This window comes from Bidens hawaiensis, unplaced genomic scaffold (genome assembly GCF_021521415.1).
Source record: "Bidens hawaiensis isolate Kalapana, Puna unplaced genomic scaffold, B.hawaiensis_p1.1 tig00011510_1, whole genome shotgun sequence".
NCBI lineage: Eukaryota > Viridiplantae > Streptophyta > Magnoliopsida > Asterales > Asteraceae > Bidens > Bidens hawaiensis.
This window is the reverse complement of record NW_027491901.1, coordinates 494,931-514,524: the sequence shown is the minus strand read 5'-3', so window position 1 is coordinate 514,524 and position 19,594 is coordinate 494,931. Positions and strand designations below refer to the sequence as shown.

Here is a 19,594-nt window from a genome sequence, read left to right as displayed (position 1 = left end):
AAAACCCACTTACATCTTCACTCATCTCCTACAACCACCACCAGTCCACCGCCCACCGCCACAACAACCGTCACCCACCGCCACCACCTCCCCGGAAAAGTCCGAAAAAACACAATGGAAAACACTATGAAAAACACAATGGAAAAAAATACTAAGAAAAAAAAAGACAATGATAAAAACACAATAAAAAACATAATTGTATGGCACAATGTAAAAAACACAACGGAAAAAAACACAATGAGAAAAAAAACACAATAATAAATACAATTGTATAACACAATTTTGTAAAACACAATACGTAAAAAACCCACTAATTTTTTTTAATTTTTATATAACAATACGGTACTCATATAAAAGATAAAAAGACACTCGTTATTATGGTGAATGTGTTTTTCAATAAAAACGTCGTAAAAAAAAGTTATGGATGTTTTAAAATGATGGGAGAATTTAGCATGTGCCTAGCATGTGGAGAGAGAAAGTCAACAAATGTGTTATTTCTTTTATGCCCTTCCCCTTATTTTCACACATGATTTCCACCTAAACTAACCTCATCCCTCCATCTTAAAAATCAATGGACAAGATTACTTTCTATCCTTCATACAAAAATTATACTTCATATTATAACCTAATCCATAATCTAATTAAGAAGATTTAAATTAATTTAAAAATAACAACTCATACGAGTAAAATAATTTGACAATATTAACCGGATAAAGTCAAATCCAAATTTTAAAAACCTAAATCGTAGTATTTGAATACTCCAATGTACACTGATAATTATATATATATATTTTTTTAAAACTGCACTTTATAAAGCTTCAATTAACTTCTAAATTAAATAGCTTTTGTTTTGATTTGGAATATTTATATGTATAGGTATGTTACCGACAATAATTATCAATCAATCATACCCAGTGTAAAATCCAATCAATAGCAAAGCTATAAGTAGGGTTTGGGAAGGGTGGGATGTAGGCAAACCGTACCTCTATCCAATAGAATAGAGAGGTGGCTTCTAGAGAGACTCCAGCTCTAAAAATCGTATGTATGGGAGAATATAAAAGGCAATCAAGGTTCAACAGTAGTATATGTTACCGACAATAATAAACTAAAATACTTTTTTTGAACGACTAAATGTTACATTAAAAAGGGATGATTGAACCCTTAATCTACTATTTAGCACCCTAACCACCAACCAATAGTGAGATTGACAAACTATATACAAATTACCACACATATACATATGTTAAGGTTATACTTATTCTGCTAATATTATACAGCACCACTTGTTCAATAGAAACATGTTATCTAAAAGTTGTTCTCTCACATTTGTAACTTGAAAAACACATGTAAACTTCCAAAAATTGTACACCAAAAAAAAGGTGGAAAATGTTTTTAGAAGAGGATTTTTTAAGCCTTAATTGGGCACAATAATTATTTATTTATAAATCCCATCATTTAGACATAAGTTTAAGTCAATGTAACAATGTGAACTTCAAAACATTAACCAACTATGATTTTATGCTAACTCAGGACAGGACCTTTAAACAAAGGGTAAATCAGAAAACTAAACATAGTTTGATCAAACATGGTTCATGTGCTTCAAAAATGAATGTCAGAATGAGAATGAAAATAAATTAAGTTTCCAACATGAATCAAATAATGAATGTTTATTGATCCATCTCCTCACTACCACAACTACTTGAATTAACACTTTCCCTCTTTGGCAATGCTGCTGCCTCTTTCTTGCTAGAATGGTCACCACCGCAATGTAGCCTGTACATCAAAAGCCAAAAGTGTTACTATATAAATGGGTCTACGCGATTTATGTTTTATGTGTGCTGAGTAAAAGAAACCATTACCGAAAAAAGAAAGGTCAAACAAATCAAAAGTGAAAAAATTGTGACAAAGGTCATACACCATCGAAAAAGTTGATACTTTTTATTGAAATAATAAAGGGTTTGCTGAGATGGAAACAGGTCAAATGGTCAAACAAATTAAAAGTTAAAAAGTTGTGAAAAGGGCATACATCATCCAAAAAGTTATACGTTTTACAGAGAAAATAAATGATTGGCTGAAACGGGAATGAGTCAAAATGATCAAACGAATCAAAAGTTAAAAGGTTGTGACAAAAGGCGTACGTTATCAAAAACGTTAACACCTTTTTGTTTAAACAACAAGGATTAGCTGAAATAGAAACAGGTCAAATGGTCAAAGAAAGCAAAAGTTATTGTGAGTTGTGACAATGGGCATCCATCATCGAAAAAGTTACAAATTTTAGTGAATAATAAAGGATTAGCTTAAAAAAGAAACGGGTCAAATGAATAAAAAGTTAAAAGTTATGACGAAGGGCATCAATCATTGAAAAAGTTAAACGTTTTATTGAAATAATTATAAAGGATTAGCTGAAATAGAAACGGATCAAGTGATCAAACATATCAAAAGTTAAAAAACTTGTGACAAAGGGATCAATTTAGCTGAAAAGGAAACAAGTCAAATGAATTGTCAAACGAATTAAAAGGTTTGATAAAGTTCATACATCCGACAAAAAAATTTATCTTTTTGTCAAAAGAAGGAAACATTGGCTCAGAAAGAAGCAGGTCAAATGGTTAAACAAATAAAAAATTGTGATAAATTGCACACATTATAAAAAAAATATATATATATTGTTGAAATAGTAAACCAGCAGATGAAAAGGAACGATTCTAAAAATCAATCGGTCAAGTGGTCAAACTAGTCAAATGTCAAGCAAGTCAAATGTCAAACAGGTCAAAAGTTTTCATAAAGTGCATACATCATCAACAAAATTATACTTTTAATGAAGACTGAAAATGAAACGGGTCAAATGGTCCAAACAAATCAAAAACTGAGATGCAACGCAAACATAATAACAAAAATTATTTTTACTGAAAAAAAATAAGTGAGTATAAAATTTTAGCAAAAAACCCAAATAAGATTACTAGTTTGAACCCGTTTCAAGTTTAGCATACCTCAACTGAAGTGCAGCTTCTGAATCAATATTATCGGACCCGTAGTAGCAGACAGTATCCGGGCTGACCTGATTATGTTTCGAGTGGCCCGCACTGCTACTTGGAACAGCAGCAGGAGTGTATGGTAAGAAACCCTGTTGACTCGGCTGTTGACTCAACGGTAGAAACCGCTTTAACTTTTCAACCTGCATCATACACACACTTCACATTATTAAAAACATTAAACTAACATTTAATAAAATAAAACCATAACAGAGAATGTTGTAACGCGATTACTTCTCCTCTAAGAGCATCATTTTCATAAGTGAGTTCTCGTTCCTTGCGGTTTGAGCGTTCAATCTCCTCAAACAGCATAGCATCCTGAAATTATAATGATTCACATTATCAATTATAAGTTTACAAAATTTGAAAACTAATAAAGATGGATCAAAACCTTCTTTTCTTTGATTGAAATTAAGCCGTCACTTAGTTGTTGCTCGAGTTGATGGAGTTGTTGCACGCTTGCGCCACCAAGGTTGTGGCCCATTAATCGCCTACATCATAAACGCAAAAACATTGACATAACAGTAAAAAAATAAATTAATAAACGAAAATATGAATCTGTGAATGAAATTAGTACTGCTTACGAGTTTTCACTTCTAAGTCTTGTTACTTCGTTTCTCAAGAGTTCTAGCTCGGCTTGTTCTTGACTCTATGAATAAGCAAAGACGCTCACGAACATAAAGTCATAAACATAAATATAAATATATAAATAAATTAACTTAAGAACACAATTTGTACCATCTCAGCTTGTATTTGTGATGTTGATGGTTCTGTCGCCCTGTTGTATCGATCAATTATTCCCCTCATGCTGCAATGTTACAAAAAGATTAAAGTTAATCAGATAATGTCATCAGTACTTTTTTAAAGAACTACAGTTAAAATAAGTAAAAAAGAAACCTAATCTTATATGTCATCAGTGAGTTCTATACAATGAACCTTAAAATTACCTAGTACATTCATCCTAAAAAATGTCTGTTGACACAGAAAAGCTAAAGGCAAATTCTTAGGTTACACAGACACTCATTCAATGTACACAATGCGATTAAAAAAATCAAAAGATCAATTATGTGGAATATAGATAAAAACCAAGATTTGTTGAACAAAATAACAACACATATCCCTGTATATCTTCACATAAACAACTGATTTCATCATGCCAGCAGGATCATATAACCATTTAAACCAACTGTAACAAACATTCACAAAATCAACAGTTATATTCATAAACATTAATAGAAACTAAAGAAAAATAGCTGATAAACTGTTAAAAAAAAACCTTAAAATAAAGATCCCAAATTGATTCCTAAATTAGGGCTTTTTATTATCAAGTTTCAAGTTTACCACAATTGAAGAATCAAGAACCAATTAACCACATGCAAATTGATTCCCAAAATTAACCCATCAAAACCCCCAAAATCAAACAGCATTTAAAGATCTAACCAACACCCAACACCAATTCCACAAAACAAGCAGCAACTACTTCCAAGTCAACCACAAGTCAAACCCAAATCAAACCCACATGCAACCAACCAACCTAGAACTCGAGAACTCGTACAGCCGACCGGTGTTGGAAAACACAATAATCCCAACTTCAGCATCACAGAGCACCGACAGTTCATGGGCTTTCTTCAGCAACCCAGCCCGCCGTTTCGAGAACGTCACTTGCCGTGTGCTCACATTCTCGATTTTCTTGATTTCGATCTTCCCTCGGCCCATAGTGAACCAAATCGAAAAAGAAGAAAGACCCAGATGATGAAATCAGGCAAGGAACAAAACCCAGATGGGGAATTTGAAAAGAATCAAAACCCAGATGGGAAAAAATGGCTAGGGTTTGGTAAAGAGAGAAAAGAAAAGAAGAAATCAAGAAAGGAAAGAGGGGTAAGTTGCTAAATATGGGGAGAGTGGGGAAGATAAAGAGGCGTTTTCCACAAATGGCGAAGAGATATGGAAACGGCAAGCTTGCATGGCAAATCCGATAGAGAGGAGGAGTCTAATGCCTGCATGACACTTTTTCTTTTTGCTACATTGGGGGGTTTTCTAATCCTGGGTCCCACACCACTTCACATTTTTTTATCTTTTTATTTGTTTATGGCTTTTGAATTCAATGCATTTAATGAGTTTTATATGCTTTGGGAAAGTGGGGTGGAATTGGAAAGGGGGCTTTTGGTAAGGTAAAGCCTAAATTAAACTAACATTTGTTATTTGTATTTGGACTGCAATATACTTTCTATTTTAATTTAAGAAGAATGATATAAAATTATAAATATACATTGTTTGTTTTGGTTATGTTGGATTGCCATTTTTAGTTTTTTTTTTATAAAATTGGCCTTTAAAAAATATTTAGAAAAAAAAACAAGATAGATTTACTATGTATACGATGTATGATGGGTGGTTTAGAATGTATACAGACATATAATGATGAAAAGGTCAAAGGGTATACACACTAGAAATTCGATAAATTAATACTCGATTATTTAATAAACTCTCTAAGATAATATTTTTTGCCGGTCCCGACTCGGGGATAAGGTGTTAAATTAATAATTCGCAAAAATTATAAGATAATACATTTTTGATAATTTCTTTAGACCCCATATAAAATATAAATTAATAATTCCTTATATATAGCATATTACATGAATGATTTATGAAGGTTTCTTGAAAAATGACTCAATTGTCTTTTGTTTTTTGTTGAAATCAATTTCCCCTTGAATCTCGTCTCTAATTTTCCTTAGCATGGTAAGAACTTCCAGTGTTGTTTTCTCATAGCTCAACAAGAAATTGTTCAATGTGATTGTCGCTTTAATAGCTTCGTTTCGCAAAGGGGGCTCCATTGTAGAACTTTCATCATCTTCTTCACCGATATCATCTTTATTAATTCCAATAACGCTTTCAATAATTTCTTTATCAGTCAACAACTGTGCAACTACATTTTCTTCTTGGTGAGTCAGAACATTCTACTATAAATTAATAAAATATTAATTAATATATAAATTAATAATTATTAATTTATCGATTAATTAATAACTCTTTTAATTAATAAATTTTTGTGGTCCCAAGTGTATTATTTTATAGAGTTTCTACTGTATTTAGTAAAGAGGGGATGGTTGCGTTTAGCACAAAACCCATTTCATGGTTATTTTTTATTTTGAAATATTATTTTTATATTTTTTTAGAAGAGTGTATTAGTTAATATGTTATAAAAGTAATGATAAATGAAAAAAATGGTATAGTTACCACTTGCCACGCTAGAAGGAGGTTTGAAATTTGAATTTACTAAGTTGAAGATTTTGGGTATATTATTTGATGATTTTGTTTTATCCAGGTGATATATATATAATAACTATTTAAAAAAGATGAGTAAGTTATAATTAGTTAATTACAATATAAATAGTATTTGAGTTCCAGAAGGCAAATAGGGAGCAAGAAGAGGGTTAATCGGAAAGCGAAATATTAGAGGATAGAAGATTTATATAATTTCGATTTTTGTAAATAATTATATCCAACAGATAACATGATGTCTAACATATACCAAAAATAAAGCGTGAAGTTAATCAGTTCAGTGGTATAAGTTTATGATAAGTAACCAACTTAACTTGATGTTTGTGGTTTTAACATTAATTAAAATTAACAAATTTGATTCGGTTTCATGTTAAATGATTTGCGTTGGCCTATATGTGAAAATCATTGTCATATTCGGTACATGTGTTTAACACTGCGTTGAGTTTTGTCCCCACTTTACAACATATACCCAAAATGCTCACCACAATCTGTTTGGGCCTATTTGATTCTTAAAGTCAACGAATAATTTACAAAATTAGCCGGGACGACTAGAAAATTGTCGGGACGAGTATTTTGTAGTATTAAACTGGCCGGGACGACTATTTTAGGAAAAAATAGTCAGGGTGATCTTTTTATATATAGCCTGTGTAATACATGGGTGGTTAAAACATGCAAAAAAATAAATTTAATAACATACCTAATAACATATTTTATGGATTCATATGATATAAATAGTGATAAATAAAATTTTATAATTCATAAATATCTAAAACCTCATTTAATACAACATTTAAAGTTATATTTGTAAATTTGTTACAAATTTTATAAGTGGAGTAGTATTAGTTGACATCACCGTTGGCTACTCTAGTTGAATGGCATATAAAAGATTGGTTTTATTTTAATAGTATAGGTTGATTTTACTCATAATTAATTTTTCTTTTGTAACTTTTAAAATATAAAGTGCTACGAAATTCTGAATACACCGTTGAGATGTGTTTTTTTTATCTGCGTGTCGACATTAATTTTATTTAAAACTGAGCGGGTCAGATTTATATCGAAGTTTTTTTTACCCGCTCGGTTTTGAATAAAATTTATGTCAAAATGTAGATAAAAAAACACGTCTCAACGTTGTTCGGACTTTTGCAAAACTTTATATTTTAAAAGTTATAAGGTAAAATAAAATATAAAAATGTAATACTCGGAAAAGTAAAAAAAACATAACATAAAAAAGTCGTTGCGACTGCTTTTTTTTCCTGATAGCGGTCCTCCACAAGTTTAGTGTTACAAAATACTCGTCTCGTCAATTTTCTTATCCTAAATAGTCGTCCCGACCAATTTTGTAAATTACTCTTTGACTTTTAAGAATCTAGACGTGAAGAGTAAATTTGAGTGGATATTTTAGGAATATGTTGCAACTTGCAAAATAGGGACAACAGCTCAAACACACTTCTAAGAAATGGGCATTCTCATTATTTTCCGTAAAAACAACTTGCTTAGCACCATAGATTGAATCACCCAACAAAAGATAAGGTCGATTTAGATGTTCAGCATCGATCATAGTTATTCTTAAAACTTAAAAAGCACAAGACATGTAATCATGGTTGTAGCATCTATTTAGTTGATGATTTTAGTGCCATCAAGTTATTTTAGTTAACTAGAATTTCACTTTATACCAACAGAAAATCTAAAAGCTTTCTTATGGTTTAGAAGATGCGGAGTGCAACTCATTCAAGACTAATTTGATTTTCGACTTCGTCAAACAATGAAAATTAGGGGGGGGGGGGGGGGGTTGTTTGCAGAATATGGGCCCTTGTGGCACCACTTTAAGTGGCCAAATCAGGTGCTACATCAGATTTATAGTTGACTATTTCAGTGGTTTGGACACTTATGAGTTGATGGGTGTTGAGTAGGTGGTTTTCGATGTGGTGTGTGTGATCAGATGGTATATGGTGTGTGGTGTGATAGGTGGTACCAAATGTGTGTCTAGTGAGATCACGTGGCTTAAGAAGTGGTAAGGTGATGTGAGTTGTAGTTGTCCAAGATAAGATGACAGCATGTGGAATATGGAGTAGTAGCATGCGAAGATGTGAAATTCAGTAGGGGGAGGTGCATATCTCAAGAACGAAAAATTTTTAAAAGGGGAGGAGTTCACGGTTTTACGGGTCGTTATTGTCATTCGTGTGGGTTGACTTGTGTATGTGTATGCACTTCGCATAATTCTATATGTATCTATGAGATCGAGTATGGAATTCTGTTTACTCACTTTAAATTGAGTATCCGTTTCCCTTCTTTTCCTGCTAGGATTGGAAATCCTTGCTAAGGAGTCAATAAGTTCAACATTATTCCTTCAGATGTGTCAATTAGGCATATACACCCATAGTGACTAGGATGAATACCTCGTATTGGAAAAGTAGTACTTGCGCAGTTAATCCCCCCGGGCCCAAATAACTCAATTTTCTCCCATGAACTATTTGTGTAAATGGATTAGATCGATCCAAAACTTGAGATAATGGGTGTAAACGGAAAAAAACTTTATAAGTATCTATTAATGGAGTTGAATTTCCAAGTTCTGAGGAGTTGGTGTCCAGTTATGCTTAAGTGCTGCATATATGTTTTCTCGAGATGTTAATTTAATTTGTAATTAACTATAAAATATGTGTTATTTAATTAGTTTTAATCACTATAAAAAAATGGCCTAAGACAACATTTATATTACAAAAAAAAAGTTGCATTATGTGAAGTTGCATTAGACCTAATGCAACCTTTTATCAAATAACGCAACTTTTTATTTCAAATGCAACATTTTTAAAATGTTGCATTATGTGAAGTTGCATTAAACCCAATGGAACTTCAACTAATGCAGTTTTTTTTTTGTAAAATAAAGACCGTCTTGGGCCAATTTTTTAGCAGTGAATTAATCAAAATGGTGTGTGGATAATAATAATAATAATAATAATAATAATAATAAGCGGGCGTTGTTAGATGATTTGAAATTTGAATGAGCAAATTGGTTTCAATAACTCTTCTCATCTCCTCCCATCATAGCATATTCAATCGCCCCCATCTCCTTTGTGTGTGTGTTTCGCAAGAGAGAGAGAGAGAATGAATATGAGTTTCAAAGAGGGGGAGAGTTAGGGAAAGAGAGATTAAGGTGATGGTGAGGCAGCCAAACGAGGGTGTGACAGTGCATGATGCTCATGTGATTGTGAGAACCAATTATTATTCTTAGTGGTGGCAATGCCATCTCAAGATGGTGAGTGGTAATGTTGCATTGTTGTGTGACGACTAATGAGAAAGGGAGAGATGTGCAGTCAGGTACCCAACACACAACGAACTAAGTGGTATGGTGTTCCAGTGCTCGAAACAAGATCAATGAATGGTACATGGTGACCAGGGGGTGGCAATGCGATGGTGGTGCGAGATCAAGTGAGAGAAGGGGTGGTGATAGGCCTGGCCTAAAGGGAGGGCTAGGAGAACGACGGACCCAAAGCCACTCATCCAAAAGACCCACAATTGTTAAAAAAATGTCTGTATTTTATATATAATTTTGTTAAGAATAGTCTATAAAATGACTCATTAGTTGACCGGAAAGAGTGCTAGGCTATGAAATTAAATGTCATGGGTTCAATTCTCACAAGTGTTGTTTTTATATAGAAAAAAACTTTCATTTGTGTTTTATATGAGTTATTTTAGTAACTTGTTTATTATAATATTTTCCTCTTTTGGGCTTTTGAAAGACAACCATAATGGAAAAATTGTCAAATTATCTATCAAATAATTGAAAACACGATCTTAAGGATCCGTTTTCTAACTCTTCCCAGGCCTCAAAACTTTAAGGGATTCTTGGATACGGCCCTGGGCGGTGGAAATCAACTAGGGTTTCATGTTTGAAACAAAGTTATTGAGTGGGTAGTGCAACTAACACGGTTAAGATTCTGCTAGTCGCAAACCGTTGTAAACAATTACATCTAGTTGGAACCGCCACCAGCTAAGTGTTAAATTAAAACTATTATTTACCAATAAAGCATAACTAATTTTCCTAAAAAAAACTTATGATTATAACTTATATAACCCCAACTTTAATGTTTAATAATGAATATATTATATTAAACTAGGATGACAATTGACCAAACTTATCATTTGTGAAAGTAAAACTTGTGGAATAAGTAAGTGTACCGTAGGTTTCCACTTTTAGAAGGACAAAGGTGTCGTCTTGTGAGTGTTTTTTATGGTCCAAGGGAGAAGCATGAAGGAAATTAAATGTGAATGGAAGATTTGAGTATTAAAGCTAAGTACGAATATTTATGTCAGTTATGGGTGAGTATATGTGTAGCGTACGATGATAGTGTTTTTATGGTCGATCATAATTGTCAGGTTTAGTTTCCGTTAGAGCGTTGAAAGGAGGAAACAAAGAAGAGACTAATATCGTCATAAAGGAAGAGATAATGTGCCGAAAAGGGGATGGGGGCAGTCTATAAATTCCAAAGAGAAATGATGTAGGTCTAGAATGTCGTGTCGAGAGGGTTAACTGAAAAGTAATGCAATCCACGATCAAACTCCCAGTTCATAACAATTTCACCCAATCTATTAATATTTGTATTTTAATGTTTTTATTTTCGTTTTTTATTCACCTTCGTTCTTTCGTTTCGGTTTCATATGATTTCTATATATTTTTTACCATCATCTTATTTTCCTAGCCTTTTATTCATTCTATTGTTATTATTACTTTTTTTCCTTTTATATAGTACATATTTATGTTATTAATGTAATATCTTATCTATATATTTATTTATTGTTAACCCATTTTTTGTTTTCATTATCTTTAAAGATTATTTTTAAAGATCATCTAATTAGTTCTTTTTTTATTTATCTTACAGTTTAAACTTAATAAATCTTTTTATTGTTCTTTCAAAATTTAGACCACTTTAGATCGTGTGAAAACAAAAGGTCAAAATTACCTTTAATCTAATATTCTAGCGTTACTTTTTGTGTTATAAATATGCAAATACTTCTATATATTTTCATGTCCAAAGTATTAACAAATATATAAAACTATTCTACATGCTTGTAGCATTACTCATTTACTATATGCCAAATTATAATTCTATTATTTTACTCTTTTTATTTTTGAACAGCCAATTTTATTGAAAACTAAATATTAACAAGTAGCTAGCCAACCAAACACTAAAACACCCGCAAACAACACACCCGAGTACAGTATTATAATAAAAAAGAAAAGGAACACTAAGTTTCCCAATCTAACCCCTAATTTTCCCATTATCATTTTACAAACACAACAAACATAAATCCCAACAAAAAATAAATTTAAAAATTTCCCGTCACAATGCAATAATAGAAGTACTTCACACTTATTTAGCCATTCTATATCTAGGCTGTTTAAAAAGCTTATGACTCAAGGTTCACTCAAAACTCGCTAAACAACTGAAAAAAAATTAGTTCAAAGTCAGCACAGAGCTAGCTTGGTATGTAAACAAGCCAAGGTCAAGTCATAGCAAGCCCGCTAGTAACTCGCTTAACTTAGACCCGAATTTTAGTGTTTATAAGTTATAACTCAGCTCCATCTATAAATAAATAAGCCCATAAAGAACATTTTTCTTAAATACTAAATTTTTGTTTAACGTCAAGCCATATGTTGGCTCGAGCCTTTAACAAACCAAATTTAAACTCAAATTTCAGCTCATTAAGCATGAACAAGTCATTATGGCTTGTTTAACTTCGAGCTTGTCAAGCCATATGTTGGCTCGAGCCTTTTAAAAGCCAAACTTAAACTCAAATTTCAGCTCATTAAGCATAAACAGGCCATTATGGCTTGGCCCGAGATGGTACTTAATTTGCACAATAACCAAATAAAATTAAAATTAAAATAAATTAAAAAATTAAAACGGTGTTTGCTGTTTGCCCCAACTCGCACCGTTTGATGTTTCAAAGCGTACATAAAAATGATACACAACCTGACCAAGATCGATATCCAACAAATGATAATCAATAGCCAGAAATGATAGCAGTCAAGGCATCTCACACAATCATCATTTATTCATGTTTCATCGGTCAGAACAACAATCAAATGTAAATAAACAACAGTGTAAAAATATAAGAATAGAAAAATATTAACATAAATAAAAATCAACCTGTCATGCCACAGCGAAGTAAACAACGCCATTTGGCATCCTAAAGACGATGATCACACCTTATTACCAACTTCTTCATCCTCTTCTGCTCTCGGTCAAATAGTCAACTGTCATGAAAAGGCAGGCGGGTCACTGAGATCAGAACTCACGTCCATTTTCGTGCACACGTATATGAAATGAGAATCGGGATCTTCTAGAACATAATCAGCCGGAAGCATTCCCTCCTCGGCGGTTGGAACAGGTGACAGCTGTGATTTAGGAGATGACGTGGAACCTGGCAGCTTTTGGAAACCAGGCCTAGCTGCAGCAGACAATAGTTTGACATTTATGATTAACTACGTGTCGAATATGACGGAATATCATTAGAATTAATTATTATTCAAACGAGTATCGGTGAGACCATCGTGTGGATTTCAATAACTGTAATGGATTTTAAGCATTTTAGGTATTGTTAAGCTAATCAAATAAATCATAATGTACAAGCCTTTTCTATGATAACAAGATGCCCTAAATACATGAATTAAAAGATTTATAGTATGTTAATGATCATATAATCTTTTGTCATCTTTAAAGTTAAATAAAAAACAAATACTAAAATCTCATCCATTAATTGAGTTAACCGATAAATACATGGTAAACAAGAAAACCTAATTTCGCTAAGGATGTTTGATCTTTGGATCTCTAGAAAGAATTGGAGCCTTCAACACTAGGGGTGTAAACAAGCCACTGCTCATGAGCTGCTCGAGATCGGCTAGCTAAAAGCTCGAATCAAACTGAGATTAAACGAGTTTAAGCCCAAACTCGAGCCTACAAATAAGCTTGCAATAATAAACGAGCCTCGGCCTCAGCTTCACTTAACGAACTCGAGCTGGCTAGCAAACCTAAATGAGCCTATTATTTATATAATATTTTTATTTAATACATCAAATAATTATTATTATAAATAAAAATATATAAAATTAAAAATAATATTTGTACAAAAAAATAACTATAAATGTATATAAAAATAAATAAAGCATGCCAGGCTCGAGTTTGAAAAATTACTCACTAGTCAAGGTCAAGATTAAGAAATAGAGCTCAAAAGCCAAGCCCGAGCCCGAGCCCGAGCCCGAGCTCAAGCTTTCGTAAGTTTAATAAGCCCAGCTCAAGCCCAGACGAGCTCAGGTTTGGCTTGGCTCGTACACACCCATATTCAATACATAACCTATTTTAGCTATAAAATTGCATAAACCACATAAAGATTTGTACGGTTGTACCTATCGCTTTAACAGTAATAACATAGCTGCCTTTTTTTCTCTCTCCCACAATATCAGGACAGCCCAACGAACAAGTGCTTATACGCTTCTTACTAAAAGTTGGTTTGTATTTAAAGCACCCCTATATAGATGTGTGTGTATTTGTATTTAAACAAGAAATTAAGAAAGTAGACTCAATACACATATAAGTTGTAACCAATAATAAATTGACATCAAGGCAAGAATTCAGAGAAAAAAAAAGTAAAAGCTTGATGTGTATATACAATGAAATATGATAAGTTAAGAAATAACTTACGTATGATATACAAGTCTATTTTCCAATTGTAAACTGGGTGGTTTATATGAGGCATCCTGACCGTTGGATCACCATATGTAATCTACAGTAATGGCATCTATATATGAGTTTATTTAAAGGGGATATAAATTAACATATAAGGATTCATTGTCATACCAACATATAGACCCCTCCAGGTTTAAGAACCCTACAAATGAAAGAACACATGTTATGATTATAACTTGCAACAACATAAAATATAATATTTATGGTTCTTTAGATTAGACAACAGATCTCAACCTGCTCACTTCCCCAAGCATTTGAGACGCGCTTATTGGAATATCAGTTCCACACTTCAAAAGCAAAAGTTAAAGAAATTAGAACACACCGAGAAAAAACAATACTTGCATATACATATATGCACACACACGCATATGTAGTTAACACATGTCTGGTTTGTTCATATATGTTTGTTAGTTTACGTTTGCTTACGTTCGCTTGTTAACGTTCGTTAAACCGTTAATATGTTCATTTAAAATTTTTTGGGCCATTACAACTTAGTCTAGTCTTAACAACTTTTAAATTCCCAACACATTGTTCCTCACATCACTTCTAAATCATTTAGCTCAGTCATTATCGTTTGTTTACGTTTGTGAACCCTTCATTTATATTGTTCACGAACGTGCATAAATGAACACAAAGATGCTCCTTATCATAACAAACAAACATGGACAAGAAAAACCCGTTCATTTAATTGTTCGTGTTCAATCGTTTGTTCAGCACTTCAGCTAATGTTAAACGAACAAACACGAACATTGCATATATTGAAAATAAGCATAGCTTACCATAAGCGAGTCAAGAGTTCCTAAAACCCGCAGATCAGAAACCATGCAAAAGAGAGCAGAAAAAGAATGTTAGTATAGAAAACACCTGAAGTCAATAAAAGTCAGCATGAAGTCTGAAGTCAACATATTCAAGATTCAAGATTCCATGAAGAAGGATGTCAAGACAAGACAGAATATACAAAAAGTCTGTTTAAATTAAGAATAACAATATTTAAACCATTCAATCTGTACCTTTATCAATTACACTATCAAATGTATCGTCCAGAAAAAATCCCATATCCCGAACATCCATCTGCAAGTCTTTGAATATGATAAGGACAGCTTTATGACTTCAACTTAATTTACTACAAAATATCGAATATTAATATAATAAACAAGATAAAAGTAACTGGTTAGTAGAAACTAGAAAGGATACATTTTAACTGAGGAACATGTTCATATTTGCGTCTCATCATCTCAATAGCAACACATGAAATGTCAACATTCATAATGTCTCCATACCCGTCTTTAATCATGTCCTCTGACATAACTGCCAACAAATGCACACAAAAAAAGGATGGATTGACATGTATATTGTATTTGCAAGATAATTGTTGACCGGACACAAAGCAGCAGTATATATACAAATGCTTGAAAGGGGAAAAAATCAACAGGAGGAAGAATATATATATGTCATAACTCAATGAACCCTAGAATCCTAGACATTGAAACTATGGGACAATTGCACATTTCCCCTTCCAAACCCACCTAAATTGCGTACTTACCGAAACCAAAAATTGAATGGCATATTTTCCCCTCCGGACCTCTTTAATTGTATACAGTATATTTACCCAACCCAAAAATTCAATTGCATATATCCCCATCCTTAATTGAAAATTTTGCCCATTTTGGTTTATCATATTATAAAATACTTTTACCTCATTAACCAAAAATAACCTGATCTATCATATATAGTTAAAATGCATAGATTTAGAGTTAAAACATCATATATAGTTAACCAAAAGGCCCCATTTTTTAACTACTATCAACAATCAGTAACACTTGATCTATCAGTTATAAGCATGTTCCATGGATATCTAAATTGGCAATAATATCTAAGTTGCAGTCAAACAAACTGATGTTACTAACCAACTATCTGACCCATCCATTTCACTCATTAGAGAGTTTAACAGTGTCACCAATTCATTTATCATGTTCTGAAGTAGACTGCAAGTCTGCAACTATTACAAACTTGGCAATCAATAGGGACCTTAATGAAGGTTTGTGCCTCTATTAGAATCAGAATCACATTCTTTAGCAAATAATTTCAATACAAATTTGTCAGGTTAAACACAGATCATACTGTTCTATAAATAGGAAACATACTGGGCCATAAGGAATCACAAAATTAGTAGTTAAGAGGCCAAATGTTACTAGTATGTTACTATACATACCATGTTCTTTGTCATTTTCTGCATAAAAGGAAGAAACCAAATTCTGCATATTATCTAGTAAAAATGACCATGACGTCCATTTGACCAAGAAATTCCATATATGTCCATTCTAAAACCGTGACTTGCCAGTTTTTAATTATTAATTTGACAATTTTAGAGCCAACCAAATTCTTCCTCGTGTCCTAATATGAAGGTTTTCCTTCCCAAGTTCCTTTTTCTTAAAACTTCATGAGCCGGTAGTTGCTACAAACTGAGCCAATATACAACTAGCTTCTGCCAATATTTGACAAACCGCCAATATAAAACTAGCTTCCAAGTTCCAACAATATAAAACTAGCTTCCACCAAGATATAACCACCTTCCGACAAGATAAAACAAGCTTCTGGCAAGTTAAAAACCTCCAAGATAAAACGAGCTTCCACCAACATAAAACTAGCTTCCATCCATACAAAACTAGCTTCCACCAATACAGAACTAGCTTCTGCCCAACATAAAACTAGCTTCCGACGATATAAAACTAGCTTCTGTTCCAACAAGATAAGACTATCTTCCGCCAATATAAAGCCAGCTTCCGCTAATATTTGAAAGATAAATTAGCAGGTCGCCGGTACAACGACACGTGTCAGATTTTGGTTGGCTCTAAAAAACTACCTGATTAACGATTAAAAGTGACCGTTCTAGAAACTCTTAGTCAAACTAAACCAAAATTCAGCAATTGTTCAAATTTTGCACTAAACCTATGTCGATTAAAACTACACAAATTGCATAAAACATAGAGAAATGAACAACTGAGAAGGAAAAGTAAGATACCGGCATTGCCGCAACCAACCATGAGGATTCTGGAGGACGTGGGGATGTATTTTCGGACGAATGGGCGTAGCGCGTTGTACCGCTGGTACCAATCGAATGAACCGGCTGAAGCCTCCTGGATGTATCGAGCGTCCCAGTATACTGAGTCGCCGTAGTTGTACGTGTTGCATGCCGACTCATCGCTGAACATCGGACCCAGTCGCCGATGCCGGACAAGTGTTTGATTGTGTGGTGGTTAGGGTTTGGGCTGGTAGTTAGGATTTTGTTTTAGGTGGTTGTGAGTTATTGGAAAGATATGTTGTACGATATGGAGCAAAACTTGTAAATTGATTGGATTGCATGACAAACTTTGTTATATTATATTTTTTTTATTTTTACTAGGTTAGATCCCGTGTATTATACGGGGTGATAATAAAATAAAATTAACAAAAAAAGAAATATAAAATATATCATAAATAATTATAAATATTTATAATTCATACATAAAATTACAAATAACATATTTTTGGTCATGCTTCAATTCAAGGTGTAAAATTACGATAAAATATGCCGCTTCCCATATTATCAATTTATAGAAACATGGATGTTAGCATTCTCCTAAAGTAGCTTTGGATTTTGTTTTACTAAACCAGTGCTTAACATATATAAGCAAGGCTATCATGTGAGTGAACGGCAACAAATGTCACTTCCCATATTATCAATTTGTAGAAAGATAGATGTTAGTATTCTTCTAAAGTAGCTTTAGATTTTGCAGTATTAAACCAATACATAGCATATGTAAGTAAGGCTATTATGTGAGTGACTCGTTTTTAATAGAATGCACATGTAAATAGAGATTTAGTTTTTTATGTTATGCAAAATATACATTATAAGTTTAATTCTTTATATTATTCAAAAGAGAAAATTACTGTTTGCGTCCCTGTGGTTTCAGGGCGGAGGCACAATGAGTCCCCGAAAAAAAATTTGAACTGGTTGAATCCCTATGGTTTCAAAAATGAACCATCTGAGTCCCTGCCGTTGTGTTAGCTTGAGGGGTAGGTTGGACAATTCACTTCAATTTATTTAAATTGTCACTCTGGACGCGGATTCAAGTTCACCACCACCGCCTGACGCCGTTCCATTCCAATTCCACTCTAGCGTTGTCAGTTGCCAATCCACCTCCGCCGTCATCATTCCCTACCGAACTTGACCTTTAGACCAGAATCCCCAACCTAACATCACTCTTCGATCAGGTTCTTTTGCGTTTTCAAATTCTTTTTTTTTTTATTAAAAAGTATGCTTTTTAGGGTTTACAGGATCATCAGTGAAGAAATTGGAGTATTTGCGGTGCCAAGGAAGAATGAGATTGATCTCAGTCTTACTAGTAACTTCATTTGTTAATTTTCATTTACTAATTCTCAACATCTCTGGGTTTTTGGTTCGTCTTCAGTTTCGATTTCTCTATAGCTTCAAAACAACCCAATTTCTGATTTGGAAACACACCACAAAATGTAATTGAGGAACAACCTATACAGACTCTAAGTTTTTATTCAACTATTATTGTTTGGTTCATTAATTGTTTAATCACTTTTAAAAATGTTGGCATAATGCTTTTTTGGTTTACTGGACTGGAAAAGTAGTACAAATATTGTGCAATTTTACTCATTGTATAAACTTTCTATTGTGTTTGTTTTATAACCTTGACCTGAAAGCTATTTGTTGCCAATAGTTTTGTTTGCTTTGTGAGCACTCTGAAGATTATAGAACATGTCTACACCATAGAATATGAAATCTTACAAACAGTATTCAATTCTCTTGGTTTTTAATATCTTGGTAGTCAATTAAGAGGCGTACATAATAAGGTTTGCAAAATAATATTTTAAATTTGTAATATTTGATTTGTAACAAAAGTCATGTGATGATTTGATCCATATTAATCCCTGTAACCGGACCTTCTAATACAGCAATGGTTTCAACGACTTCGAACTGACATCTTCATATCTATCGTTTCAATTTTGGTTGCAGACTTTCAGCAGCAACTGAGTGTAACAAGACTTATAATGCTTTACTTGCCCTAAAACACAGCCCTGATTTTTTATTCAGAGATTGTTAGGATGCCATCTAAATAAAAACGAAGTCCAGATTTATGCCATTTCATCTTAACATTGGGTAAGCTTGCATATGTAGATGCAATTTTCGCTGAAGGATGCACATGTGTTACCAAAATGGACTATAAATAATCAAAGGTAGTTATATTCTATGCATTTTTGTGGCGAAATTTGATTTTAGTTAACTGTTGAACTAAACTTCATGACTGGGAAACCGTTGCAGATTTTCTTTCACCAAGTTTCACAGGAGGGATAAAACCAAACCCGAAGCTCAAGATGCCAATGATACAGAGGATGATTATGAAGATGATGAGGATGCAAATGAGCCATATTAGGTGTGGTGAGTGGTGATTGAGGAGTCACAAGAGAAGGTCGTTTAAATGGTTCTATGAAATGAAGAAAAAAAAAAGGTGATGATTAGGGAAAGATACA

At 33.1% G+C, this 19,594-nt stretch overlaps 2 protein-coding genes across 2 annotated transcripts; both read right to left on the bottom strand.

Moving 5' to 3' along the window:
- Positions 1 to 1,667: 1,667 nt before the first annotated feature.
- On the bottom strand, positions 1,668 to 4,761 carry LOC143538199 (MADS-box transcription factor 23-like). The gene is made up of 7 exons (XM_077031806.1): positions 4,564 to 4,761; positions 3,768 to 3,837; positions 3,614 to 3,678; positions 3,421 to 3,520; positions 3,264 to 3,347; positions 2,988 to 3,172; positions 1,668 to 1,773 (listed from the first exon to the last, which is right to left on the bottom strand). The coding sequence occupies exons 1-7, from the start codon at positions 4,743 to 4,745 to the stop codon at positions 1,668 to 1,670; spliced, it is 792 nt and encodes a 263-aa protein (XP_076887921.1). The 5' UTR covers positions 4,746 to 4,761.
- Positions 4,762 to 12,327: 7,566 nt separating this feature from the next.
- Positions 12,328 to 17,317, bottom strand: LOC143538198 (uncharacterized). The gene is made up of 8 exons (XM_077031805.1): positions 17,076 to 17,317; positions 15,248 to 15,361; positions 15,064 to 15,132; positions 14,833 to 14,852; positions 14,288 to 14,340; positions 14,165 to 14,195; positions 14,009 to 14,090; positions 12,328 to 12,758 (listed from the first exon to the last, which is right to left on the bottom strand). The coding sequence occupies exons 1-8, from the start codon at positions 17,263 to 17,265 to the stop codon at positions 12,568 to 12,570; spliced, it is 750 nt and encodes a 249-aa protein (XP_076887920.1). The 5' UTR covers positions 17,266 to 17,317; the 3' UTR covers positions 12,328 to 12,567.
- Positions 17,318 to 19,594: the final 2,277 nt, after the last annotated feature.

Excerpts from the sequence above, each read along its gene's own strand:
- LOC143538198 (XM_077031805.1), bottom strand. The coding sequence starts at position 17,265 with ATGTTCAGCGATGAGTCGGCATGCAACACGTACAACTACGGCGACTCA. Across the intron at positions 14,853-15,063 it reads TGATAGTGTAATTGATAAAG|GAACTCTTGACTCGCTTATG; the intron begins GTACAGATTGAA and ends TGCGGGTTTTAG. Across the intron at positions 12,759-14,008 it reads AATAGACTTGTATATCATAC|CTAGGCCTGGTTTCCAAAAG; the intron begins GTAAGTTATTTC and ends TGTCTGCTGCAG.
- LOC143538199 (XM_077031806.1), bottom strand. The coding sequence starts at position 4,745 with ATGGGCCGAGGGAAGATCGAAATCAAGAAAATCGAGAATGTGAGCACA. Across the intron at positions 3,521-3,613 it reads AGACTTAGAAGTGAAAACTC|GCGATTAATGGGCCACAACC; the intron begins GTAAGCAGTACT and ends TTTATGATGTAG. Across the intron at positions 3,348-3,420 it reads TTTCAATCAAAGAAAAGAAG|GATGCTATGCTGTTTGAGGA; the intron begins GTTTTGATCCAT and ends TTATAATTTCAG.